Source organism: Salvia hispanica, chromosome 6, assembly GCF_029641045.1.
Source record: "Salvia hispanica isolate PSC_SH4W2 chromosome 6, Shi_PSC_v1, whole genome shotgun sequence".
In the NCBI taxonomy this organism is placed as follows: domain Eukaryota; kingdom Viridiplantae; phylum Streptophyta; class Magnoliopsida; order Lamiales; family Lamiaceae; genus Salvia; species Salvia hispanica.
This window is the reverse complement of record NC_142697.1, coordinates 11,888,006-11,907,577: the sequence shown is the minus strand read 5'-3', so window position 1 is coordinate 11,907,577 and position 19,572 is coordinate 11,888,006. Positions and strand designations below refer to the sequence as shown.

General features: G+C 36.2%; 3 protein-coding genes across 4 annotated transcripts; all 3 read left to right on the top strand.

The window, feature by feature from the left end:
• The first annotated feature begins 317 nt into the window (after positions 1-317).
• On the top strand, positions 318-6,043 carry LOC125208448 (5'-AMP-activated protein kinase-like protein). 2 transcript variants are annotated; one of them, XM_048108067.2, is made up of 12 exons: positions 318-644; positions 728-847; positions 1,656-1,786; positions 1,913-2,107; positions 2,792-2,954; positions 3,171-3,231; positions 3,332-3,376; positions 3,482-3,535; positions 4,482-4,601; positions 4,974-5,101; positions 5,347-5,398; positions 5,656-6,043. In XM_048108067.2, the coding sequence occupies exons 1-12, from the start codon at positions 487-489 to the stop codon at positions 5,773-5,775; spliced, it is 1,347 nt and encodes a 448-aa protein (XP_047964024.1). In that variant the 5' UTR covers positions 318-486; the 3' UTR covers positions 5,776-6,043. The 2 variants fall into 2 exon arrangements, with proteins under 2 accessions (XP_047964024.1, XP_047964023.1); XM_048108066.2 differs by having other exon boundaries at positions 3,326-3,376.
• A 1,429-nt stretch (positions 6,044-7,472) lies between these two features.
• Positions 7,473-9,301, top strand: LOC125204906 (translation initiation factor). The gene is made up of 6 exons (XM_048103679.2): positions 7,473-7,871; positions 8,405-8,502; positions 8,588-8,659; positions 8,740-8,864; positions 8,926-8,998; positions 9,074-9,301. Exons 1-6 carry the CDS (start codon positions 7,595-7,597, stop codon positions 9,176-9,178), a joined length of 750 nt encoding a protein of 249 aa, XP_047959636.1. The 5' UTR covers positions 7,473-7,594; the 3' UTR covers positions 9,179-9,301.
• A 6,735-nt stretch (positions 9,302-16,036) lies between these two features.
• On the top strand, positions 16,037-18,379 carry LOC125204974 (S-adenosylmethionine synthase 1). The gene is made up of 2 exons (XM_048103750.2): positions 16,037-16,192; positions 16,916-18,379. Exon 2 carries the CDS (start codon positions 16,923-16,925, stop codon positions 18,093-18,095), a length of 1,173 nt encoding a protein of 390 aa, XP_047959707.1. The 5' UTR covers positions 16,037-16,192; positions 16,916-16,922; the 3' UTR covers positions 18,096-18,379.
• The last annotated feature ends 1,193 nt before the right edge of the window (positions 18,380-19,572 follow it).

Below are 19,572 nucleotides of genomic sequence, written 5' to 3'. Positions count from 1 at the left end.
AAGTGACGTAAGGGAATTATGGCATGGAGACATTATGTCTCTAAATCACTACTCATATTAAATTGAGTGAGAAAGAGAATTGAATATAAATTAAAGAGAAAAAAAATGGCTGTAATAAATGGAGACAGAAAGTTGTTAAAAAATTTAAATATATTATCTTAATTGAGATTAATTAAAAAGAAAAAGTTTGTTATATTAATTGCAACGAGTGAGTAGTTTACTCTACTGAATAATGAAAAATAAAAATAAAAACTCTGCTGAGTAATGAATAAATAGTTCTTGTTTTTTTTTTTTATAGATTAAAATGGAAAATATTCCCCATTTAGTTATGGACAGAAAAAATGGGTATGGATTGTGGATTGAGGAAGTAGCAAGCGGAATCCGTGTTTCAGAATCAGAGCAGGATTTATAGAGGAAGAAGGGGGAATTGAAGCTCTGTAAATTCAATGCTTCGTAGCCCATCTCTCATTGGTTTATCTCACGGCCATGGCCACCCTTTGTCATCACTTGCCCTCTTTTCACTCTCTTTCCCCTCCTAAAATAACATCCTCTTTCCATCCTACGTCATCCTACTCCGCCCCCAACCGCCGCCACAACTCTCATTACCCTGCAATTTCCTATTCCGTCGTTAAGAAATCCCCCAGGTTATTGCCTCCTCTTGCGTTTCTTCATTATCGGATGTGCTGTCGAAGCTGGAGCTAATTTATTTCTCTTTTCGTTTTTCCAGAGCTAGTAGAAAGACAAAGAGCGATGAAGAGCTTTGCAATGATATCAAATGCTTCTTATCCAGCGTTGGACTTCCTCAAAATCATGTGCCTACGATGAAGGAGCTCTCGCTCCATGGAAGGTCTGAGTTTCATGGATTTATTTGTTGTTGTTGTGAAGTGACAATGCCTCGGATTGGAACATATTATTGATGTTTGTAATCTGTTTAAATTAATTTAAATTTTATGTGCAATGCAAGTATTGGTCATGTTGTATACATCTTTTGTAGTAAGATAAGCAAGTGTTTTCCAATTGATATTGAAATTTGGATTGAAGTTTGTGACCATTAACATGGAGTATTTGTTGCACTCGAGCAATTGATTGCGATGGATGTAAGTCTTTGGACTCAAATCTAACTAGGATTACCTGCTTCACTAATGACTAACAACCAAGGTGCATATAATGATATAGAAAGACGCGAGGCGTAGCAATTTGTATGGGTATTTTGAGACCTTCGCTCGATGTGTACATTCCCCTGGTGTGGTAGAAAACTGTTGTTTTGGATTCTCATATCAGAGCTAGGTCCATCCAAGAATAAAATAGAGCGCAAAGTTGTCTTGTTTGCCTAAATGCATTAAAAAAGTGAACTAGTATGAATCGTGGAGACTGGGACAGACTTATTGTTGTACAGTCTCTCTACTGTGTTTAACTTTGATTTGAGATTTTAAATGTGATACGGGAATTTCCTGTCTAACTGAAGACCTAATTCTATGTGTTGAATATTATAATTTGGTATAAAGTTGATTCATGATCATTGAAACATCTTGCAAAATGTGAAGCGAGAATAATTTTGGATGATATACAGAGAAGTACATCTAGTTCAAGCCTTCAAGGAACCTACCTTGTACATTTACTTTACTTAGTGTGATTTAAAGTTCAGAATTTTGCAGGCAAGATCTTGCAAACATAGTCAGGCGTAGAGGATATAAATATATTCGACAGCTGTTAGAGCCTTCATCTACAAAAAACTTCATTGGATCAGATACAGACACATCTCATATTGGGAATCCTGAGATACTTGGTATGTCTATGATCAACCCTGGATTGAGGAAACATGTACTTTTCTCATTTGCAATATTTGTACTGTTCAAGCTTTACATGAAAGTTTTTTGTGTTTTGTTTTGTGTTTTATGTTTTACCTGAAAAGGTGAAAATGAAAAGCAGAATGTGTTGTTTGTGGGAGTACCGTCAGATCTGACTATAGAGGAAGACACTAATAGTTTCATAGGGGAAGATGAAGGACTCCAGATAAACGATCAAAGATCTCCTGCTGCGGATTCCTTATCCTTGCAGGAAAAGGTGGCCAGGTTTATTCAGCTCGGGGAACTGGATGCAAGTGAAGGTAAGTATAGTTGCACAAAGGAATCGATTATTTTATAAAGGAGACTGTTTTTTCAGTTTTCTAGCCTATTAACCCGTTTATATACTCCCTCCGTCCCACTATAAGTGGTGCATTTCTTTTTCGGCACGGGATTTTATGTAGTGGTTCTTGTGACTTGTGAGTTAAGTTGAGAAATAAAGTAAAAGAGAGTAAAAATGTTGAGAAAGTAATGTTTTCATTTTTAGAAATGTGTCATTTAGAGTGCAACATCAAGAAAGGACAATGTGTCACTCTAGTCACTTAGAGTGAGACTGAGGGAGTACTTAATATTAGGGCAATTGTGCAATATATTATACTCCCTCTGTCCCATAAATAGACACTTTTGGGATGACAGGTATTTAATGCACAATTTGTAAAGTAGGAGAGATAGAAATAAAAAATGATTGGAGTATTGTTAGTGGGGAATGAGGCTCACCTCACGAGAGGGAAAAAAAGTTACCAAAATAGAAATGGACCACTTTTATAGGATGGACTAAAATGGAAAGACTGTCTATTTTTATGGGACGGAGGGAGTAGTATTCTTTCACGTACCATATACTTTTTTTTTATCATTGATATTGCATCAATTTCGTTCATCGACGCATGAAATTAATCCTCAGTTATATGTTACTTAATATCGATATGAAATATGTTCTTGATCCTCAGATGGCAAAGGAAGTACCAGTGACGAAAAGGGTGACGAAGAAGGGAAAACAATTGAATCTGAAAATTCTAATGAACCTGAATTTGCATTGAGTATGTTAAATGGAATTTCCACTGCATCAGCATTGAAGGTTGAAGAACCAGCATTAGAAACTATCACCTCCAGGTCAGTTTAGTTCCCTTTCTAACCAGAAGGTATGTGAGTCGATTATTGTTATTTGTTCCCAGTACTGTACTTATTATCGGGCAAAACCTGAAAGGCTATGCATGAGCATACTGCTGACTTCCAGGGATTAGCATTACATATAAATGCGAACAAACTTCAAAAAGGTTGTGGCAATTCTCTTTCTTTTAATATTGTTTTCGTCTCTTCTTTATGTAGAAATAGTTATATTTCAACAGAAGAACAAACAAATACTAGTGGTGAGGATATGGATGATGAGGTAAGTGTAAATTAATATACTTTGTTGAAGATTACCGAGGCTCATCTGTTCTTTACAATGACTGATAAATGTATGTTTTGGCTGCCTATGGAAGAAACAGAAAGCGGAGAATCAATCATATATCAACCATCTTAGGTTCTTGCTGGTAATACTAAATTTATTGGCATGCTACTTTGGAACTAGTGTCTGACTCTGCCCCTTAGGTACTTCTGAAGTCATAGCTAATGGTACTGTTGTTTTCTGTGCTTAGTATGAAAAAGAAAGGGAACTGGCCCAATTGAAGGAGCAGATTGAAAAGGAAAAGGTAATTATGTTAACCACTATATCAAGATAGAAACATGCTATCTTCTCTAACTGCTTTAAAGAACCATTTGTCTGCTTTCTGATGATGTTACAATGCAATCTGTGTGGGTGCATGTCTGCAGTTGTTCTCATGGGTTCGTAGTCTTTCTAAATATCAACTCATACAATAGCTTTACAATGGAACTTCTTCAAGTTCCTTGTGGAGATGAACTGAGAGCTAAACATCAAGATGTCTGGTATCTCATCAAATATTTAATGTAACATTAATGGCAAATTCACATTGAGAAAATCATATATGCTTACAGACTGAAACTTTGGATAACAATGCAGGTATGAAACTTAGAGATTGAGATACATGAACTGTTGCTTCAATTGTTGACAACGTGTGAATCATATTGTGTTCTTTAATTATGTGAAGAAAAGGTTAGTGGGTTAGTGGTAGATAATCTTATAGGCTCAGGAACACAGTCTTCATGAATATTGTGGTTGTAGCATTAGGGTGTGGACAATGAATGTCAGAAGAGTCACTTTAGGATTAACCTTCTCTGGGTGAAATTATGCTTTGATACCTGAGTCGCTTATAAATAAAGGTAAAACTAAAAGATATGTTGACCTTTAAGCCAAGGGATGTTTTACTTTGGTGTTCTGAGAAAAACATTTTCCATAATGAAATGCGAATATGTGTGAGTAGTATTGTCTTTAGGCATCAGCTTCTTAGTGGTGCTATGCCGTCAATCAAAAGTTATTGCTTTTGATGATAGTGGGGCACTGAACAGTTAGCTTTAGTTTTGGCTATATTTTTCTGTGTGATGTTTTTCTTCTCTTACATGCTCATTTCTAGATCAGATAGGGGTAGTTCTGCCTAATCCATTTCACTTATTAGAGAACCTGAGTTTTTTATAAGTAGAAAATAAAGTTACATGCCTGATTTCATTTCTACGTTTCAGCTTGCTCTATCTCTTTTGCATAGTAAAGCAGAAGAAGAAATAAGCAACACCCACGAACTTATTTCTGAGAAAGAGACTGAATTACATGAAGCAGAAGAAATATTTTCTGGACTAACAGAGGTACTTCATGCATTCTTTTACTCTTCAGTGATAGGTTTGTCTTTTGGAAGAAACAGTTTATCTCATTTGGCTATAGATTGGGTGCAAAGAAATTGAGTCTCTTCTGTAGCTGAAAAGTGATATGCTTAACTGTGTAAGACTCAGCTCAAATACTTCAATCATGAATTGTTAGATTACAAACACAAAGTGATCTGTGATGTATGTATTATGCTGGAAACAAAATCTCATTTGTTTGGCAATATAAGCTTCCGATTGTGTGCCATGATTTAGATTGGGGACGATGAAGCTATTAAAATGACTGTGTCTACACATATTTTGTATTGAATCTATATTAGCATTTTCTGAATGAAGTGAAGTTGTTTTCCTTGTTAGGTTGAGATCCAGTATTCAGGGGAAGCAGAGACTGTGGAGCTAGCAGGCAGCTTTAATGGCTGGCATCAAAAAATTCCAATGGAATCACAATCAACATCATCAAGTGTCACTTACCCTACTGAATCCAGGTTTTTAGTGTCTCTTTATATCTTATTGGAGCTTATGTTTTACTTGTTTTATGAAAATAAAGACAAGTCGGAGGCTGCATTCTGTTACAATTTGGCTTTTATCCACGATCATGGTTTGTTTGTGTGGTCTGATATTTAATAATGTCTTCAACTTATCCACTAACTCTTGGAAAATCATCTTGAGGTTTACTTTATATTTTGTGGAAGTAAAAAAAAATAAAAACTTACATTGCAAAATTTGTCAGGACATCTCAAGATTGGCGAGTGGTGTTGTGGCTGTATCCTGGAGTTTATGAGGTACGATAACAACAATAAATTGCATGTCCTGTTTATTCAATTGTTGAACTGTAATAAAGTGGAAGCTCAATATCTTCACCCCACACACATACCCAAAAAAAAAAGTGAAGCGATCAAGAAATGTACCCAGATTTTGGTTTTATGCATGTCAGCTTTTCGTCTTGGTAAAATTTGGACATTTAGCCGAAGTGTTAGTGGTCAAATTGTAGACTCCACAGCTTCATCCTTGTTTGGTCTTATACCTTGTTTTCGTGCAGATAAAGTTTGTTGTCGACGGTGATTGGAAAATTGATCCTGAAAGGGAGACAGTAAGCCGTAATGGTGTACATAACAACATTCTTCGGGTAGATAGTGTAGATGATCCTGCTACTCTGTGAAGTTGGGACTATATTCATATCTTGAGAAAAAAATGACTAGGCAGGTAGGAGATGTCTTCCCTTGATGAATATCTGATAATGATTTTTTTCATATACAAGCATCACTCTACGTATAATCATATTCCCTTGAACTGCACTCTGCACATGAAGAATATCGCCTAGCACGTGAGAGGGATGTGTAGTAGCAACAGAAACGCTTAGTCTTGACTCTTGACACTCTCCACTTCTTGATTTCTACTCTGCGAATGTGTATGTGTTTGCTTTGTTATCTGTTGCGTGAATGAGTTGGCTTTTAGATGAGATAGAAGTTTACTTAAATTTTAGGGGTATTTATTACTAGCTTCTTGTCAGTTTTGTTACCGATACTGCATTTTTGACGCCATACTGAGTTGTAGCTTTTGTACTCTTCCCAAAATTTGCCCATGCTCTTAAAACTTCAGTTTTTTACTATTAGCTTCAGATTATTATTTACGACTGGTTTAAACTTTAAACAAAATAAGGAGTATATTTTTTGTAAAGCTCGAGCCCCACATGTCACGTTTTTATGAATTTAATGGTAAAAAATAAATAAATAATCGTAGTTATTAGTTGATTAGTTCTATTTAAATTACCAAGATTAGTCCAAGTTTGACCACGTGTTTTATTTAGCTATTGTATGTTGTAGGTTTTCTTTGATGATTGTCATTAAAAATTTCACTCTAACATAGCAGATAATATAACAAAACCAAAAACTAAAGTGTACATTATACATATCCACCAATTTTATTTAAATGTAATTATTGCATAGACGATATTAAGGAAAATAATTTTTTGTTTTGAATCAGTGAAATATACTACTCCCTCCGTCCCGATTAAGAGTCACACTTTTCCATTTCGGTCCGTCCCCGATTAAGAGTCACACTTCCTACTTACTATATTTGGACATCAAAAATACCCTTATTTTGGGCTGATTTACATTAAAATGCCATTATTTTCAATTTAAAAAATAAAAATAAAATTTATGCCTTGAATGGCATCGGTCAAACTCTCATTTCTCTCTCATTCACCCTCTCACTCTCGATTCCTCCGCCTCCCCCTCCGCCTCACCCCTTCGAATCGATGGACACTGTCGTCCCTAAAACACCGCCAGATTGGGTAGACGACGACGAAATACCTCGTCGGTCTGTGGTTCATGGTGTTCCACCGTTCATATACGACGACGGGGCTGAAGGCCAGACACCCCCCGACTAGTTCTTTTACGGATCTGAAATTGAAGCTCCGTCCAAGGGTTTCAACGGATCTGAAACTGAATTTCCGTCCAAGGCTCTCGACGGATCTAAAAATGAAGCTCCTTCTAAGGGTTTCGACGGATCTGAGCCTGAAGATCCGTCGGAGGGTTTGGCATGTTCTGAAACTGAAGATCCACCCCCTTTTCGGGGATTGGAGGCTTCTGTTTTTTGGAAAATGCAGCCTATTTGTGATGTTTATGGTTAATTGAGGCAGTGGCAGTTTGTGATGAATGTTTATGATGATGATTTATTATACACAAAAGTCAAAGAGGTCTCATATTCCACTACCTAACTCCATTTATTACATATTCAAACACTTCCTTAAAACACGTGTCCGATCAAACTGTGACTGCTAATGAGGTACGGAGGGAGTAAAAAATAAGCAAAATGGCGGTAGGTGATTGGGGGAGTGTTGAAACCACGTGCCAAAGAAAGAAAGGGCAAATTTAAAAGCGAGGAACATCGAATCGTGTCCATCTCGTTGCCTTTCCCTCCCATCTCCTTCTCCATCTCTTCAAGTTCTATCCAACTCCAAGTTTAGGGATTTGAAAATGGCAGTTGTGATTGGCTTCCCTTGTTGCTTTAGGGCCCAATCATCTCCTTCAATTTCGCCCTGTCGGCCCTGCTCCATTCCTTCTTCTCAACCAATGTTCGCCGCAGCAAAGAAAAGGGCTCTCTCGCCCTCCACATTTGCTCTCAATAAGACCAACCTTTGTGAAACTAATGTGGATGAAGAGATAAACGGTGCCGTATTGGAAGACTCCTCTGAAACTCTCTTGTATTCTTTCTCTCCTTTGCCTTTGCTGCTTTTGGCTGCTCTTCCCGGAGGTATTAATGCTTTCATCTTCATTCTTTTTTTCGTCTTCTGCTTAGACAATGTTTGCAATTGAAATAAATTTATCATCTTTCTATTGATTCTATTATTCTCATTTCGAGGTAAAAACTATGAGCAAATATTGCATATATTCAACTTCACTTGATGAAGCTATATTCAACATATCTTGAAGCATACTATATTACTCCCTCTGTCTCATAGAAATAATTTACTAAGGGATGACACTGAATTTTAATGTGTAACTAATAAACTAAGAGAGAACGACATAAAATAGTTGAAATAATGTAGCAGAGGGTGGACCCATAAATGATAAAGTAAAAGTGAAGGTGAAAAAGTTTCCATAAATGTATATCGACTATTTCTATAGGACAGACGAAAAAAGAAATTCAACCTATTTCTATGAGACGATGGAGTATGACACTATAAATTCAAGGGTATCCTCATGTTCTGGTGCACTGGTATATACTCATATCTGATTTCTTGGACCTCTGTATTGTAACAATTGTGATTTGATCCCTTGATTCAGCTACAACTGTGACATCTCTAATGAGCCCTTTTGTCGAGCTAGTAAAGTCATGGAGCCTCCCCGATTGGCTCGTGCATTGGGGCCATCCTGGAAACATGGTATATGTGTACATATCTTGATCTTCTCACACTTTTAGAGTGAGCAATAGCATCTAGTAACAAAGCTGTCTCACTTCCGCGGCAGGCTGTTGTGCTGTTTGCTATGGGTGGTTACGGAACTTACTTGGGCTTCCGTATTCGTTTCTCGGATGATATTGTAAGGACATATATAAGCAGTATCTTAGTTAGGTTGCATCTAAAAAGTTGTCTTGAATCTTGATTGATGGGGCTTGGCAGGAGGAAAAGGCCAAGGCCAAAGATTTGCACCCAAAGCTTCTTGGTGGAATGTTCTTCTTTTTTGCTCTTGGTGCTACTGGTGGCATCACATCTCTTCTCACTTCTGATAGGCCTATCTTCGAGAGGTATATCTGCATTTCTGTTTACGATGCCGTGCACACCTTGATTCTCTTTCTTTTCTTGCAGTCCTCATGCTATAACGGGCTTCATCGGTCTTGCTCTTTTAACCTTTCAAACGCTGCTGCCAACGCTGTTTGAGGTGAGCTTCTTGTCTTCTCTATGCACGTGGACCTGTTTTGTTTCACAAAGCTGGGAATATTTGTTTTGTGTGTAGGGGAATCCCGGGTTGCGAAACATTCATGGAATCTTGGGCAGCGGGATTATGACATTGTTCGTGGTTCATGCAGCCCTGGGGCTTCAACTAGGATTGAGTTACTAATTCCTTGAACTAGCAAATTTTTTGGTGCACATTTTTTGAAATGGTATACTTGATATATATGTGGTGAGTGAATGAATGCCATTATCAAACTTGGTAATTCTATGCAATACCACTTTTAATTCATTCCCATTTTATTTGCGCTTATGCTGTTTCCATTTTTCATAAAAACTTGGCTTTCCATCTTATTTGCGCTTATGCTGTTCCATTTTTCATAAAAACTTGGCTTTCAAAACTTTCGGAACTTGTGAAAGCAGTGGCGGATCCAGAATCCGGAAACGGAGGGTGCGGAATATATAGTATTAGCTTGATTTAATGCAGATATGGCTATTTTTTTCGTTGTTCGGGGTGACGCCGGAGGCAAACGGAGGGGCCAGACATGCTAATTTTACGTCCCGATAAGGGGGAAATAGTCACACAGAGGGGGCGACCGCCCCCTCCTACCCCCTAGATCTGCCAGTGTGTGAAAGTACCACATTTTCTACTGATAATACTTAGAACCAATTTTTATCTCAATTTATCTCATGTTTTACTAATTTTGCATTATATTTCAGACCGTCTGCATTTGATAGCGGATGGAAGGATTATAATTTGTATAGGTGGATATATTGAAAATGGTGTCACTTATCAGAAGAATAATCAAGGACAACAGAGGATCTTGAATCTAATGCAACTTGGAAATTACCTTGTTTGCCTGGTGAATGGTGACTTGATAAAACGCATTGCCACATTTATAATAAGTTTTTTATTTTCATTCATTATTTCCCTTTCATTTTACTAATTTTGTATTAAAACTAATTCCGTTAGCAATCAAGATTATTATTTTTTTGACATAAATAGTATATGAAATCGAATTACCAATTTTATATTAATACTCATGCAGTTAACGATTAACAATTTTTTTTTTATAGAAGTAGTATATAAAATCAAAAAAATGTTGAATGCCATAAATATCATATAATATCGTTATTGGCATAAAACTGGGTTCGGCCCAAAACAACTAACTTACCTAAGTAATTCTAAATCCAATCCTTATTGACTTCGCAATCGCTCAAATATAACAATAATTTGGACGTAATTCAAAATTAATTGATCAAACGCATTGCCACATATATTAAATAAAACGAAATTTCAAGAAAGTGCTGGCCACCATCAACCTAGCGTAATTTATTTTGATTCCAAAACTGTATACTGATAACCTTTTTATAATATTTGTTTTATCTCTTTCGATTCGTTTAATTTTATTTTATTTTTATGGCAATAATAGAAGTTACTAATTTAATAAATGACACGTAATACGTCATGTGGTTGCATATTAATTGGGTGCACGTCTGCATGACAAGTCGACTGCTCACAGTTATTTACAAGTAATTTTGTGCAACGCCTAAAATTAACATATATACTCATATTATTCGTATATATCAAAGCCTCTGTCTCTCTTAACTTTTCAATGTTGCATTTATTGTATACATAAAAGTGTCGCTTAATTATTAAACATGATGTTGTGTGCATAATGCATGACTTATACTTATATCAAATGAAATTCAATATAGAGCAAATTAAATTGAACCTAATTAAATTGTATAACTTGAACAGAATTTTATTCACAAAATCTTCTAATCAAAAGGTTAACAAATTGCCGCGTAATAGGAGATCGTTTTCAAAAAATAAAATAAAAAACTCGCTAAATATGGAGTATATTAGAATCAAATATTTATAGGTCCTAGTATTATGCAATTCATTGTTATAATGATGTTATAATTTTTAATTTGTATGACACTTATTTTTCCGTTATAATTGTCAAACGTGAAATGTTTCAAAAACTTTCAATTCAATACAACTATCTCGTTTTTAATTATATTAATTAAATTTATTTTTATGGAATATATTAAAAAAATTCAATCACATATTTTTAAATAAAGAGTTTTGCATGAAAAAATGTTTGTATGTATTTTGATCTACTGACAAAAATTAAATTCAATATTATCATGACATAAATTTAATATATGATGAAATTATTCATTGTTATGATGAACGTTGTTCTCAAATTTTGTAATGCTACAAATGTCAACCTCCTTAATCATCAAGAGATTAATATACTTGCAATGTGTTAAGGTATATTGAATGCTATCGTAAAGTAAGTCAATGTTAAAATTAAGTGTATAAGTATTTCAAATTTGTAAAATGATTTAGGCTAGCTGAAGAAAGAGCAATTTTGGAGAAAAAATCTTGTCTAAATATCCTTAATTTTTAGATTTGTTGTACATAACCACTAAGTTCAAAACGTAAATGGCTAATCGATCTACCCCTCAATGCCCTAAATATGATTATCTAATAACATTCATATAATCTAATCTTTGACGGTTCAATTTCTGCTATGATGGATCATATTTGATCTTTATTAACTAATTCCCTTTTTATTAGCATTAAAAGTTGAAAACAATTGTACAACAAAATTATACTCCCTTCACTCCATAATAATTCATTCCATAGTAATGGAGGCAAAACTTTTGGGCGAGGAGATTAAGAAAAATTGTGTTAAGTGAGTTAAGTAAAAAGAGAATAAAGTGGAAAATGAAAAAGGTAGAGAGATGAAGAGAGAAAAAAATAAGAGAGAGTAAAGTAGGTGTTGAAAAATGTGTTGACTTTTACTAAAAAAAGAAATGACTCTATTACTATGTGATAAGGCTAATTTCATGCATTGGTTATGAGGTTAAATTCAGCAGTTTTTGGGTCTAACACAGCTTTTAAGCCAGGTGTGTAGAGGAAAATGCCAGATCCAGGAAGAAGGAGGGAGATTACCTGGTGAAGGAGTCTGGCGGGAAAGTGAGCAGAAAAAGGAAAAAAAGTTACCAGACGGAAGAGATTTCTAGACGGAGGGCAAAAAGGAAAATTCAAGAGAAGATTCTAGAAGATCAACTTCACGCCTATAAATAAGAGCACGCAACACACCAAAGGGGGCTTTCACTTTAATTTTTGCTCTTAGCTCACTTTTCACACTTCTACACACATACTCAGGGGTTACCAGATTCAAGAGGTCGGTTTCGTAGTTGATCATTGTTGTGTACCACCGTCTTTACGTGAGGCGAAGAAACAATTTACAGCTTTCAGTTTTAATTTCTGTTTTTGAATTCCTTGAGCCTTCGCTGTTCGAAGCTCGGTCTTATTTTGTTGAATCGTTGTTGAATTCGTAATCGTTTAGCTATAGAAGTTTATGTTATGTTTTCGTATTATGTTTGTGTTGACTGTTGCTTTACCTTGGATGCTTTTCACACTTGATCTGTGTTGTTTGAGTTGAATTGTGCTGGAATTGTAGTTGATCGGTTGAATTTGGTTGGATCGGAGTGATTGGAGATGGGAAGTATTGTGGTTTGTCGTGGATGGCTTGGATCCGGAGCGGATGGAGCGTCCGATGTTTAGATCTGTTAGATTCTGCATGGGTTTTGAAGTTTAGTTCTTGTTTTCTCATTTACCTCGTCTAGCTGTAGTAGATCTGTTCTATTTTCGTGGTTAATCATAATTCGTTCGTGTAATTCGACATGCTCTGTTCAGATTTGATGTTTACTATGTTTTTATGCATTTGTGGTCATGAATCGTTGGTGAAGATGAAACTAGTTGTTAGTTAAATTCATAATTAGTTAATTGCAGCTTTTCATTCGTACCCTTGCTATTTTAGGAAATGGTCCCCACGGTCTGTTCTTCATCTGTCTAGGCATTTTAGGGAAATTATTCACTAGGTCTGGTAAATTTCATCGCTGAAGTGTTGTTCTGTTTACATCTCTGTTTTCGTCATGCATGCTTTCGTTATATTTTCCTTTTCCTAGGTCTAGCTGTTAGAATAGATTATTTACATTTTCTGAGTTCAGTAGTTAAGTTCTCAACCCAAAGTTGCGTGGCAGCAGCCAAAACCCTTTTCCAAAGTCTCTTGTTAGCTTTCCTACGCTTCCATCTCTGTGAGATTCGATCCCTACTTCATTATACTAACTTTTAGGTCTATTGTGGTTTTGAAACAGAAAAAGATTGTGTGGCCAACGACCAAGGATTTCAAAGGTTCTCTGAGTTCCTAGACCCTGTGATCTAGCAGATTCTCTGGATCTGAGAAGTTTGATTAATATTTAAAGTACACACATCGATAAAACTGGACTTTCACTATGGAATGGACGGAAATAGAAAAACGCCCATATTACTATGGAGTGGAGGGAGTAGCGTATTGATGCACCTTTTTATTAGCACAAAAACCAAGCAAAGAATGAAATTTCAGGCATATTAATTTCACAACTTAGTTATCGATTAACAACTACCATCCAATCTCATGAAAAAAGTGTTACTAGAGCGAATCACAGAATTATTCCCAATTTTGGAGAAAGTAGATTACATACCTTAAGGTCCTCAATCAAAAACATGTGACTCTGAATAGTTCTTGTCACTTTAAAATGACTATAGTGTTAAAAAGTCATCACTCTCAAGTTATCACTTAAAAAGTTACCACTCTCAAGTTTATCCTTTTGGGGATATTGACTATAGTGCTATTAATTCTAATCTGGCATATAGATTATCTCTCGATTCCTACACGTATCATTAAATCATATTCCCTCTTTTCTTGTTTTAAGTGGAACATTTCTTATTCGGCATAAAAGTTTTTATAAATTTGTTTTGTGAGTTAAGTGGAGAGTGAATAAAGTATGAGAGAGCATAAGTAGAAAGACTGATGTATCCATTTTAAGAAATGTGTCATTTAAAGTGGGACACCCAAAAAGAAAAATGTGTGACTTAGACTTAAACAGAGGAAACACATTTGTTGTTTGTCAAACAACTAGAAGCATTATCTCATACAATTGAACCAAGTAAATTATACATTTGGATGATAACACTATTAAATAATTATAAGTGTTACATTCAAAACCCTATAATTCTTATAGTTAGCTACTGATAGACAAATAGTAAAACAGTAAACTAAAGTGCTAGACATAAATTAAAGTGCTAGACATAAATGAAATAGATAAAACCTAATGTTGACTCTTGAAGTCCCCCAATCTTCTCTAGCTAGGATTGCAACTTCTAGATGGATGGTGGATGCTGCGGAATTTCAGAACTATGGATTGGACTAAGACTGTGGAGCAGCTGAATTCATTTCCATGATATATGTTAATGGCATGTTTGGTAGGGGTAATAACTCATGTAGGGATGAAATTTTATGAAAAAAAATGACATTTTTGTTCATAAAGTTCCCCTAGATGAGTCATCACTCCTACCAAACATGTCATAAGGATATTTATAGACTTGGGGGAATCTGCTCTGATTTGGTATCAATTTTCACCTCAAACGGTAAGTCTTGGCTCGAATTTGGTCAAGATGGCTCGCTCACCAATTTCAGTGGACTACTGAGTCGAAGGCAGCAGATCGTTGGCTGTAGGCTGATATCTTGGCACGAAACTCGGCTGCTGGGTGTGAGTCGGTGGACCGCTGGGTGAGAGGTCTTTGGCGTGCGTTCCGAAGCATGCTGCTGGGGCTTCTCTGTCCTGCTGACCATCTCAACGACCACTGACTTTGGCTTAGCGGACCGTTAACTTCCTCTAGTGGGTCCGTTTCTTAAATTCGACATTTTTTACACTTTTTCTATCATTTCTCAACAAATAATCTATGAGCTCATGCACAAATGAATTAATTTTATAATCACCTAGATATATTTTTTACTTTGAATTTATTTAATTTGCTAGTCATCCGCTAAAATGCCATCAAAAGAGGAGGGCATCGGAGGCGGTGAAGAGCGCCAGTGGTGAGGGGAGAAGGGAAGATTGCAGGATGGAGGAGGCGTAGATGAAGTCGGTGAGTTACCGTCACAAAACAAAAGCAATTAAATACATAATAAATTAATTTTTATAAAAACATAAAAATGGAAAAATCAATTGAACTGGTTTATGGGTTCCTAGTCGGACCATCCGATATTTCCAATGCAAAACGTCTTAACATGTAGGTTTGATAAAATGGGTTGGGTAAGACTGCTTACTAGTTTGCAGCCGAACCAATTCATCCCATTCCATTTTAAACATTGTTTAAGGGTGATTGGATTAGATAAAATGGGTTGGGTAAGTAGCAATAATAATTGGACGCGATATTGGCAATATTGAAAATTGAAAAGTATAATCAATGTTAAATTTGGTGGGATAGGGACAACATTTGACTGATAAACTCACAAATTCGAAATATGCTTTCTACCTACTTAATCAAATTCACGAAAAAAAAAATTCTCAAACAATTTCACTAAAACAATAGTAATAAAAATAAATAAATCATAAAGTACTAGTATGTATTTACTCGAAAAAATACAAATTATTATTCAAGAGAGCAAAATAAGTATTTTCTATATTTATGATTTTAGTTAATTTCCAACTCAACTTTATTTTTTAAATAGTTATGCGATACAATAATCATTTCGGAGCGATAATTCAATTATTCCAAACTATGTGGTACTTATATGTTTTTAGTAAATTCCCGAATTGATTAAGTTTTTGAGGGGATCTTGATTAAGTTTTTAAACTAAAAACAAACTAAATAAAATAAAATCGTGTGAAACATTTTTCTTTGATTTATTCTTTAGGTAAACGGTAAACCTAATATAATCCCTTTTACGACGCCGTTGCAGTACCGCGTAATTTTGTCCCACTCCACCAACCCACGTACAATTCAACATGCACCTGGTACAACTTGTAAACCGAATAACGTCTAATTTCAATTTACAACTCACCTACCGCGTGAATACAGATCCAAGCACCTCACAACCGTCGATCGAGCTTCCGACCGCCAGCTGGCAGCATCTAAATAGCGTGTAGGTGGGCCGGTACTTTATTTTTTATTCTTTTATTTTTAATTGGCATGTGAGTTTGTCTCGGTGAAGAGCGAGTCCATTGGATCCGGATTTATAAATACCCTTCGCCTTCATTTCAATCCCTCACTTCGCTGCTTCTATCATCCTACTCTATATTGATCGCAGATCTCGGCCTCTTCTTTTGCCAGAAGGTATGCACAATTATTGATTTTTTCTTATTATTGTGTTGGATTTGCCAATCATGCTCTGTTATTATTGTAGATCTAGTGTTTCGCTTTCATTTTGTGTCGGCAGTCATACTGTTTTTGATGATGAATGTGCTGCAACACCTCTTTGTTTACTGAATCGAAGAATTACATTAGAAGTGTGATTGCGGAGATAAATATTTGTACTGTATTTTAAGTTAGATTCAGATCTTGTTGATTATTGAGAGCATGCAGTGATTATAAGATGAGGATCTGTGTTTTTTTCCGAATCGATGGCGGATATAAACATTTGTACTGGATTGTAAGTTAAATTCAGATCTTGTTAATTATTAAGAGAATGCCGTGATTATAAGATGAGGATCTGCGTTTTTTTCTGTGCACAATTCGATAATTGTTTATTCATCCTTAACAATGATCTGCATCTGCCTTTCAAAGTTCTACAATGTTCCTATACATCGATTAGTCTGTGCCGATATCTTTGGAGTTGCATGAAATATATACGTTGATTCTACTATAGCTACTCTGCTGTTTATCCATGCTGTGATGGTTAACTTTAATTTATTGCACCTTAATAGTTTGTAGGTTAGCGCCGACATATAGTTTTTAGGTTAGCGCCCATATAGTTACTTAACTGCCATTTAAATTATTGAATCTTTTGCACATACTACTAGTAGCTATAACTGACACATCGCTGATTTTGATTTCCAGATAAGATATGGATACCTTCCTGTTCACCTCCGAGTCTGTCAATGAGGGGCACCCTGACAAGCTCTGCGATCAAGTCTCAGATGCCATTCTTGATGCTTGCCTAGAACAGGACCCCGAGAGCAAAGTCGCTTGTGAAACTTGCACGAAAACCAACATGGTCATGGTCTTTGGTGAGATCACAACCAAGGCTACGGTTGACTATGAAAAAATAGTTCGTGATACCTGCAGAGGGATCGGGTTCACATCACCAGATGTTGGCCTCGATGCTGATAACTGCAAGGTCCTTGTCAACATTGAGCAACAGAGTCCTGATATTGCCCAAGGAGTTCACGGTCACCTCACTAAGAAACCTGAGGAGATTGGAGCTGGTGACCAAGGGCACATGTTTGGCTATGCCACTGATGAAACACCAGAGCTGATGCCGCTTACTCACGTCCTTGCGACCAAGCTCGGGGCCAAACTCACTGAAGTGAGGAAGAACAAGACCTGTGCTTGGTTGAGACCTGATGGAAAGACACAAGTTACTGTTGAGTACAGAAACGAAGGAGGTGCCATGGTTCCTATTAGAGTTCACACAGTCCTCATCTCTACCCAGCATGATGAGACTGTTACAAATGATCAGATTGCAGCTGACTTGAAGGAGCATGTCATCAAGCCCGTGATTCCTGAACAGTATCTTGATGACAAGACCATCTTCCATCTCAACCCATCAGGCCGGTTCGTGATTGGTGGTCCCCATGGAGATGCTGGTCTTACTGGTAGGAAGATCATTATTGACACCTACGGTGGGTGGGGTGCTCATGGTGGAGGTGCTTTCTCCGGAAAAGATCCAACCAAGGTGGACAGGAGTGGTGCATACATTGTGAGGCAAGCAGCAAAGAGTATTGTGGCATCTGGTCTTGCCCGTAGATGCATTGTGCAAGTGTCGTATGCTATTGGAGTAGCAGAGCCACTGTCTGTGTTTGTTGATACATACAAGACGGGGACGATCCCTGACAAGGATATTCTGAGCCTTATCAAGGAGAACTTCGACTTCAGGCCAGGAATGATGGCCATCAACCTAGACTTGCTGAGAGGAGGAAACTTCAGGTACCAGAAGACTGCTGCTTATGGTCACTTTGGCCGCGATGATCCCGATTTCACCTGGGAGACTGTTAAGATCCTCAAGCCTAAGGCTTGAATTATTTGAGCTCGTTGCTGCAGACCAATAACAAGCTTGGCTGGATATATCAAAGACTACGCCTATATTTTTCGGAACTCCTAGATGCAGTATTACTAGTGTTATTTTGTGTGTTCAAAATGTGGGAGCCTGCTGTATTTTTGAATTCATCTTCGTACTTTCCTTTCCTTTCCTTTTTTCTATTTACCTACTGTTGTTCTGTGTTAGCAAAAGTTTCCTCCTAAGTGAAGCTTCACAGTTTGGAGTCAGAGATTGAATATTATATTCATTTTATGATTTATCAAGCCTTTTTCCACTCTTATAAACTCCATTTTTAAGTGATTGCAGCATTGTGCAAATTAGGTTCGTTTAGTCAGGTAGGTTTGGCGGGAGAAGGTAAATTGAGAAGGTATCATTCTCATTTACCTTCTCAAAAAAATAACTATACCTTTTTAAACAAACTCCAAGGGAAGAAGCTAAATTGAAAGGCAAACAAAATAACCAAATTATTAATCTTAGGCCTGGGGAAACGGTTCTCGGTTATTGGTTAACCGAGAATCGAAAAAATAAGGTTAAGGTTCGGTTCCGGTTATTAAGTTTAAGCTAATCTCGGTTCCGGTTCTAACCGAGAACCGAAAGGTTAGAATCGAATAACCGTTATTTTCTAAATATTTAATTTTTATATATTTATTTTAGTTTTATTATTATTTTTTAGAAAGTAAAAATTAGTTTGATGAATGATGTTGGTTTATATTGGTTTTGGACTTAGTTTTGTAAACTTTGTTGGAATTTTGGTTTTTGATGATGGAATGAAATTATGGTTTTTGTCCTTTTGATTTTACGACTTATTACTTAATGTATTATATTGCACTTGAATTTCAGTTCCTTCGTTGGAACCGAAGACCGAACCGAACCGACAAAGGGTTTGGTTTCGGATCTGAATTTTGGAAAAAATGGGAGTCGGTTAACCAACTAATCGGTTCGGTCAGAACCGAACCGACCGAATTTTCACCCCTAACTTATTATCTTTTGTGTACATAAGAGGTAAATATACATTCTCAAAATTAAAGATGGTATAATACCTTCTCAAATACTCCTTCCCTTGGAGAATAAATTTTTATGTAGAAAAGATAAATATGGCAGTTAATATCGAATATAATGGAATTATCAATAAAAATAATTAAATTTATTACTGTTGGTCTATAAGTAAAAAAATACTCATCCTATGAGGGCCTAATTACTCATCGGTATCATGACGTTGATGAGCTTCTTTCATCTTAGTATCATATCTCAAACATAAAAACAAATATTTTGTTATATTTGTCCCCGATAAATTAACTCCAATCTACATAACCGTCGGAGATGTAAGAAAACAGGAGGGTCTCGCTAATAATTAAATTTTGATCCTTAACAAAGATCAGAGACACACAATAAACTTGGCGGTCTATGCAGATATAAAGATAAACAATAAACTTAATGGTTTATGTAGATTTGGAGA

Coding starts and splice junctions, on each gene's coding strand:
- LOC125208448 (XM_048108066.2), top strand. CDS start 487: ATGGCCACCCTTTGTCATCACTTGCCCTCTTTTCACTCTCTTTCCCCT. Junction 3,536..4,481: donor AGCAGATTGAAAAGGAAAAG/GTAATTATGTTA, acceptor TCTACGTTTCAG/CTTGCTCTATCTCTTTTGCA. Junction 5,102..5,346: donor ACTTACCCTACTGAATCCAG/GTTTTTAGTGTC, acceptor AAAATTTGTCAG/GACATCTCAAGATTGGCGAG.
- LOC125204906 (XM_048103679.2), top strand. CDS start 7,595: ATGGCAGTTGTGATTGGCTTCCCTTGTTGCTTTAGGGCCCAATCATCT. Junction 7,872..8,404: donor TTTGGCTGCTCTTCCCGGAG/GTATTAATGCTT, acceptor CCCTTGATTCAG/CTACAACTGTGACATCTCTA. Junction 8,865..8,925: donor GATAGGCCTATCTTCGAGAG/GTATATCTGCAT, acceptor CTTTTCTTGCAG/TCCTCATGCTATAACGGGCT.
- LOC125204974 (XM_048103750.2), top strand. CDS start 16,923: ATGGATACCTTCCTGTTCACCTCCGAGTCTGTCAATGAGGGGCACCCT.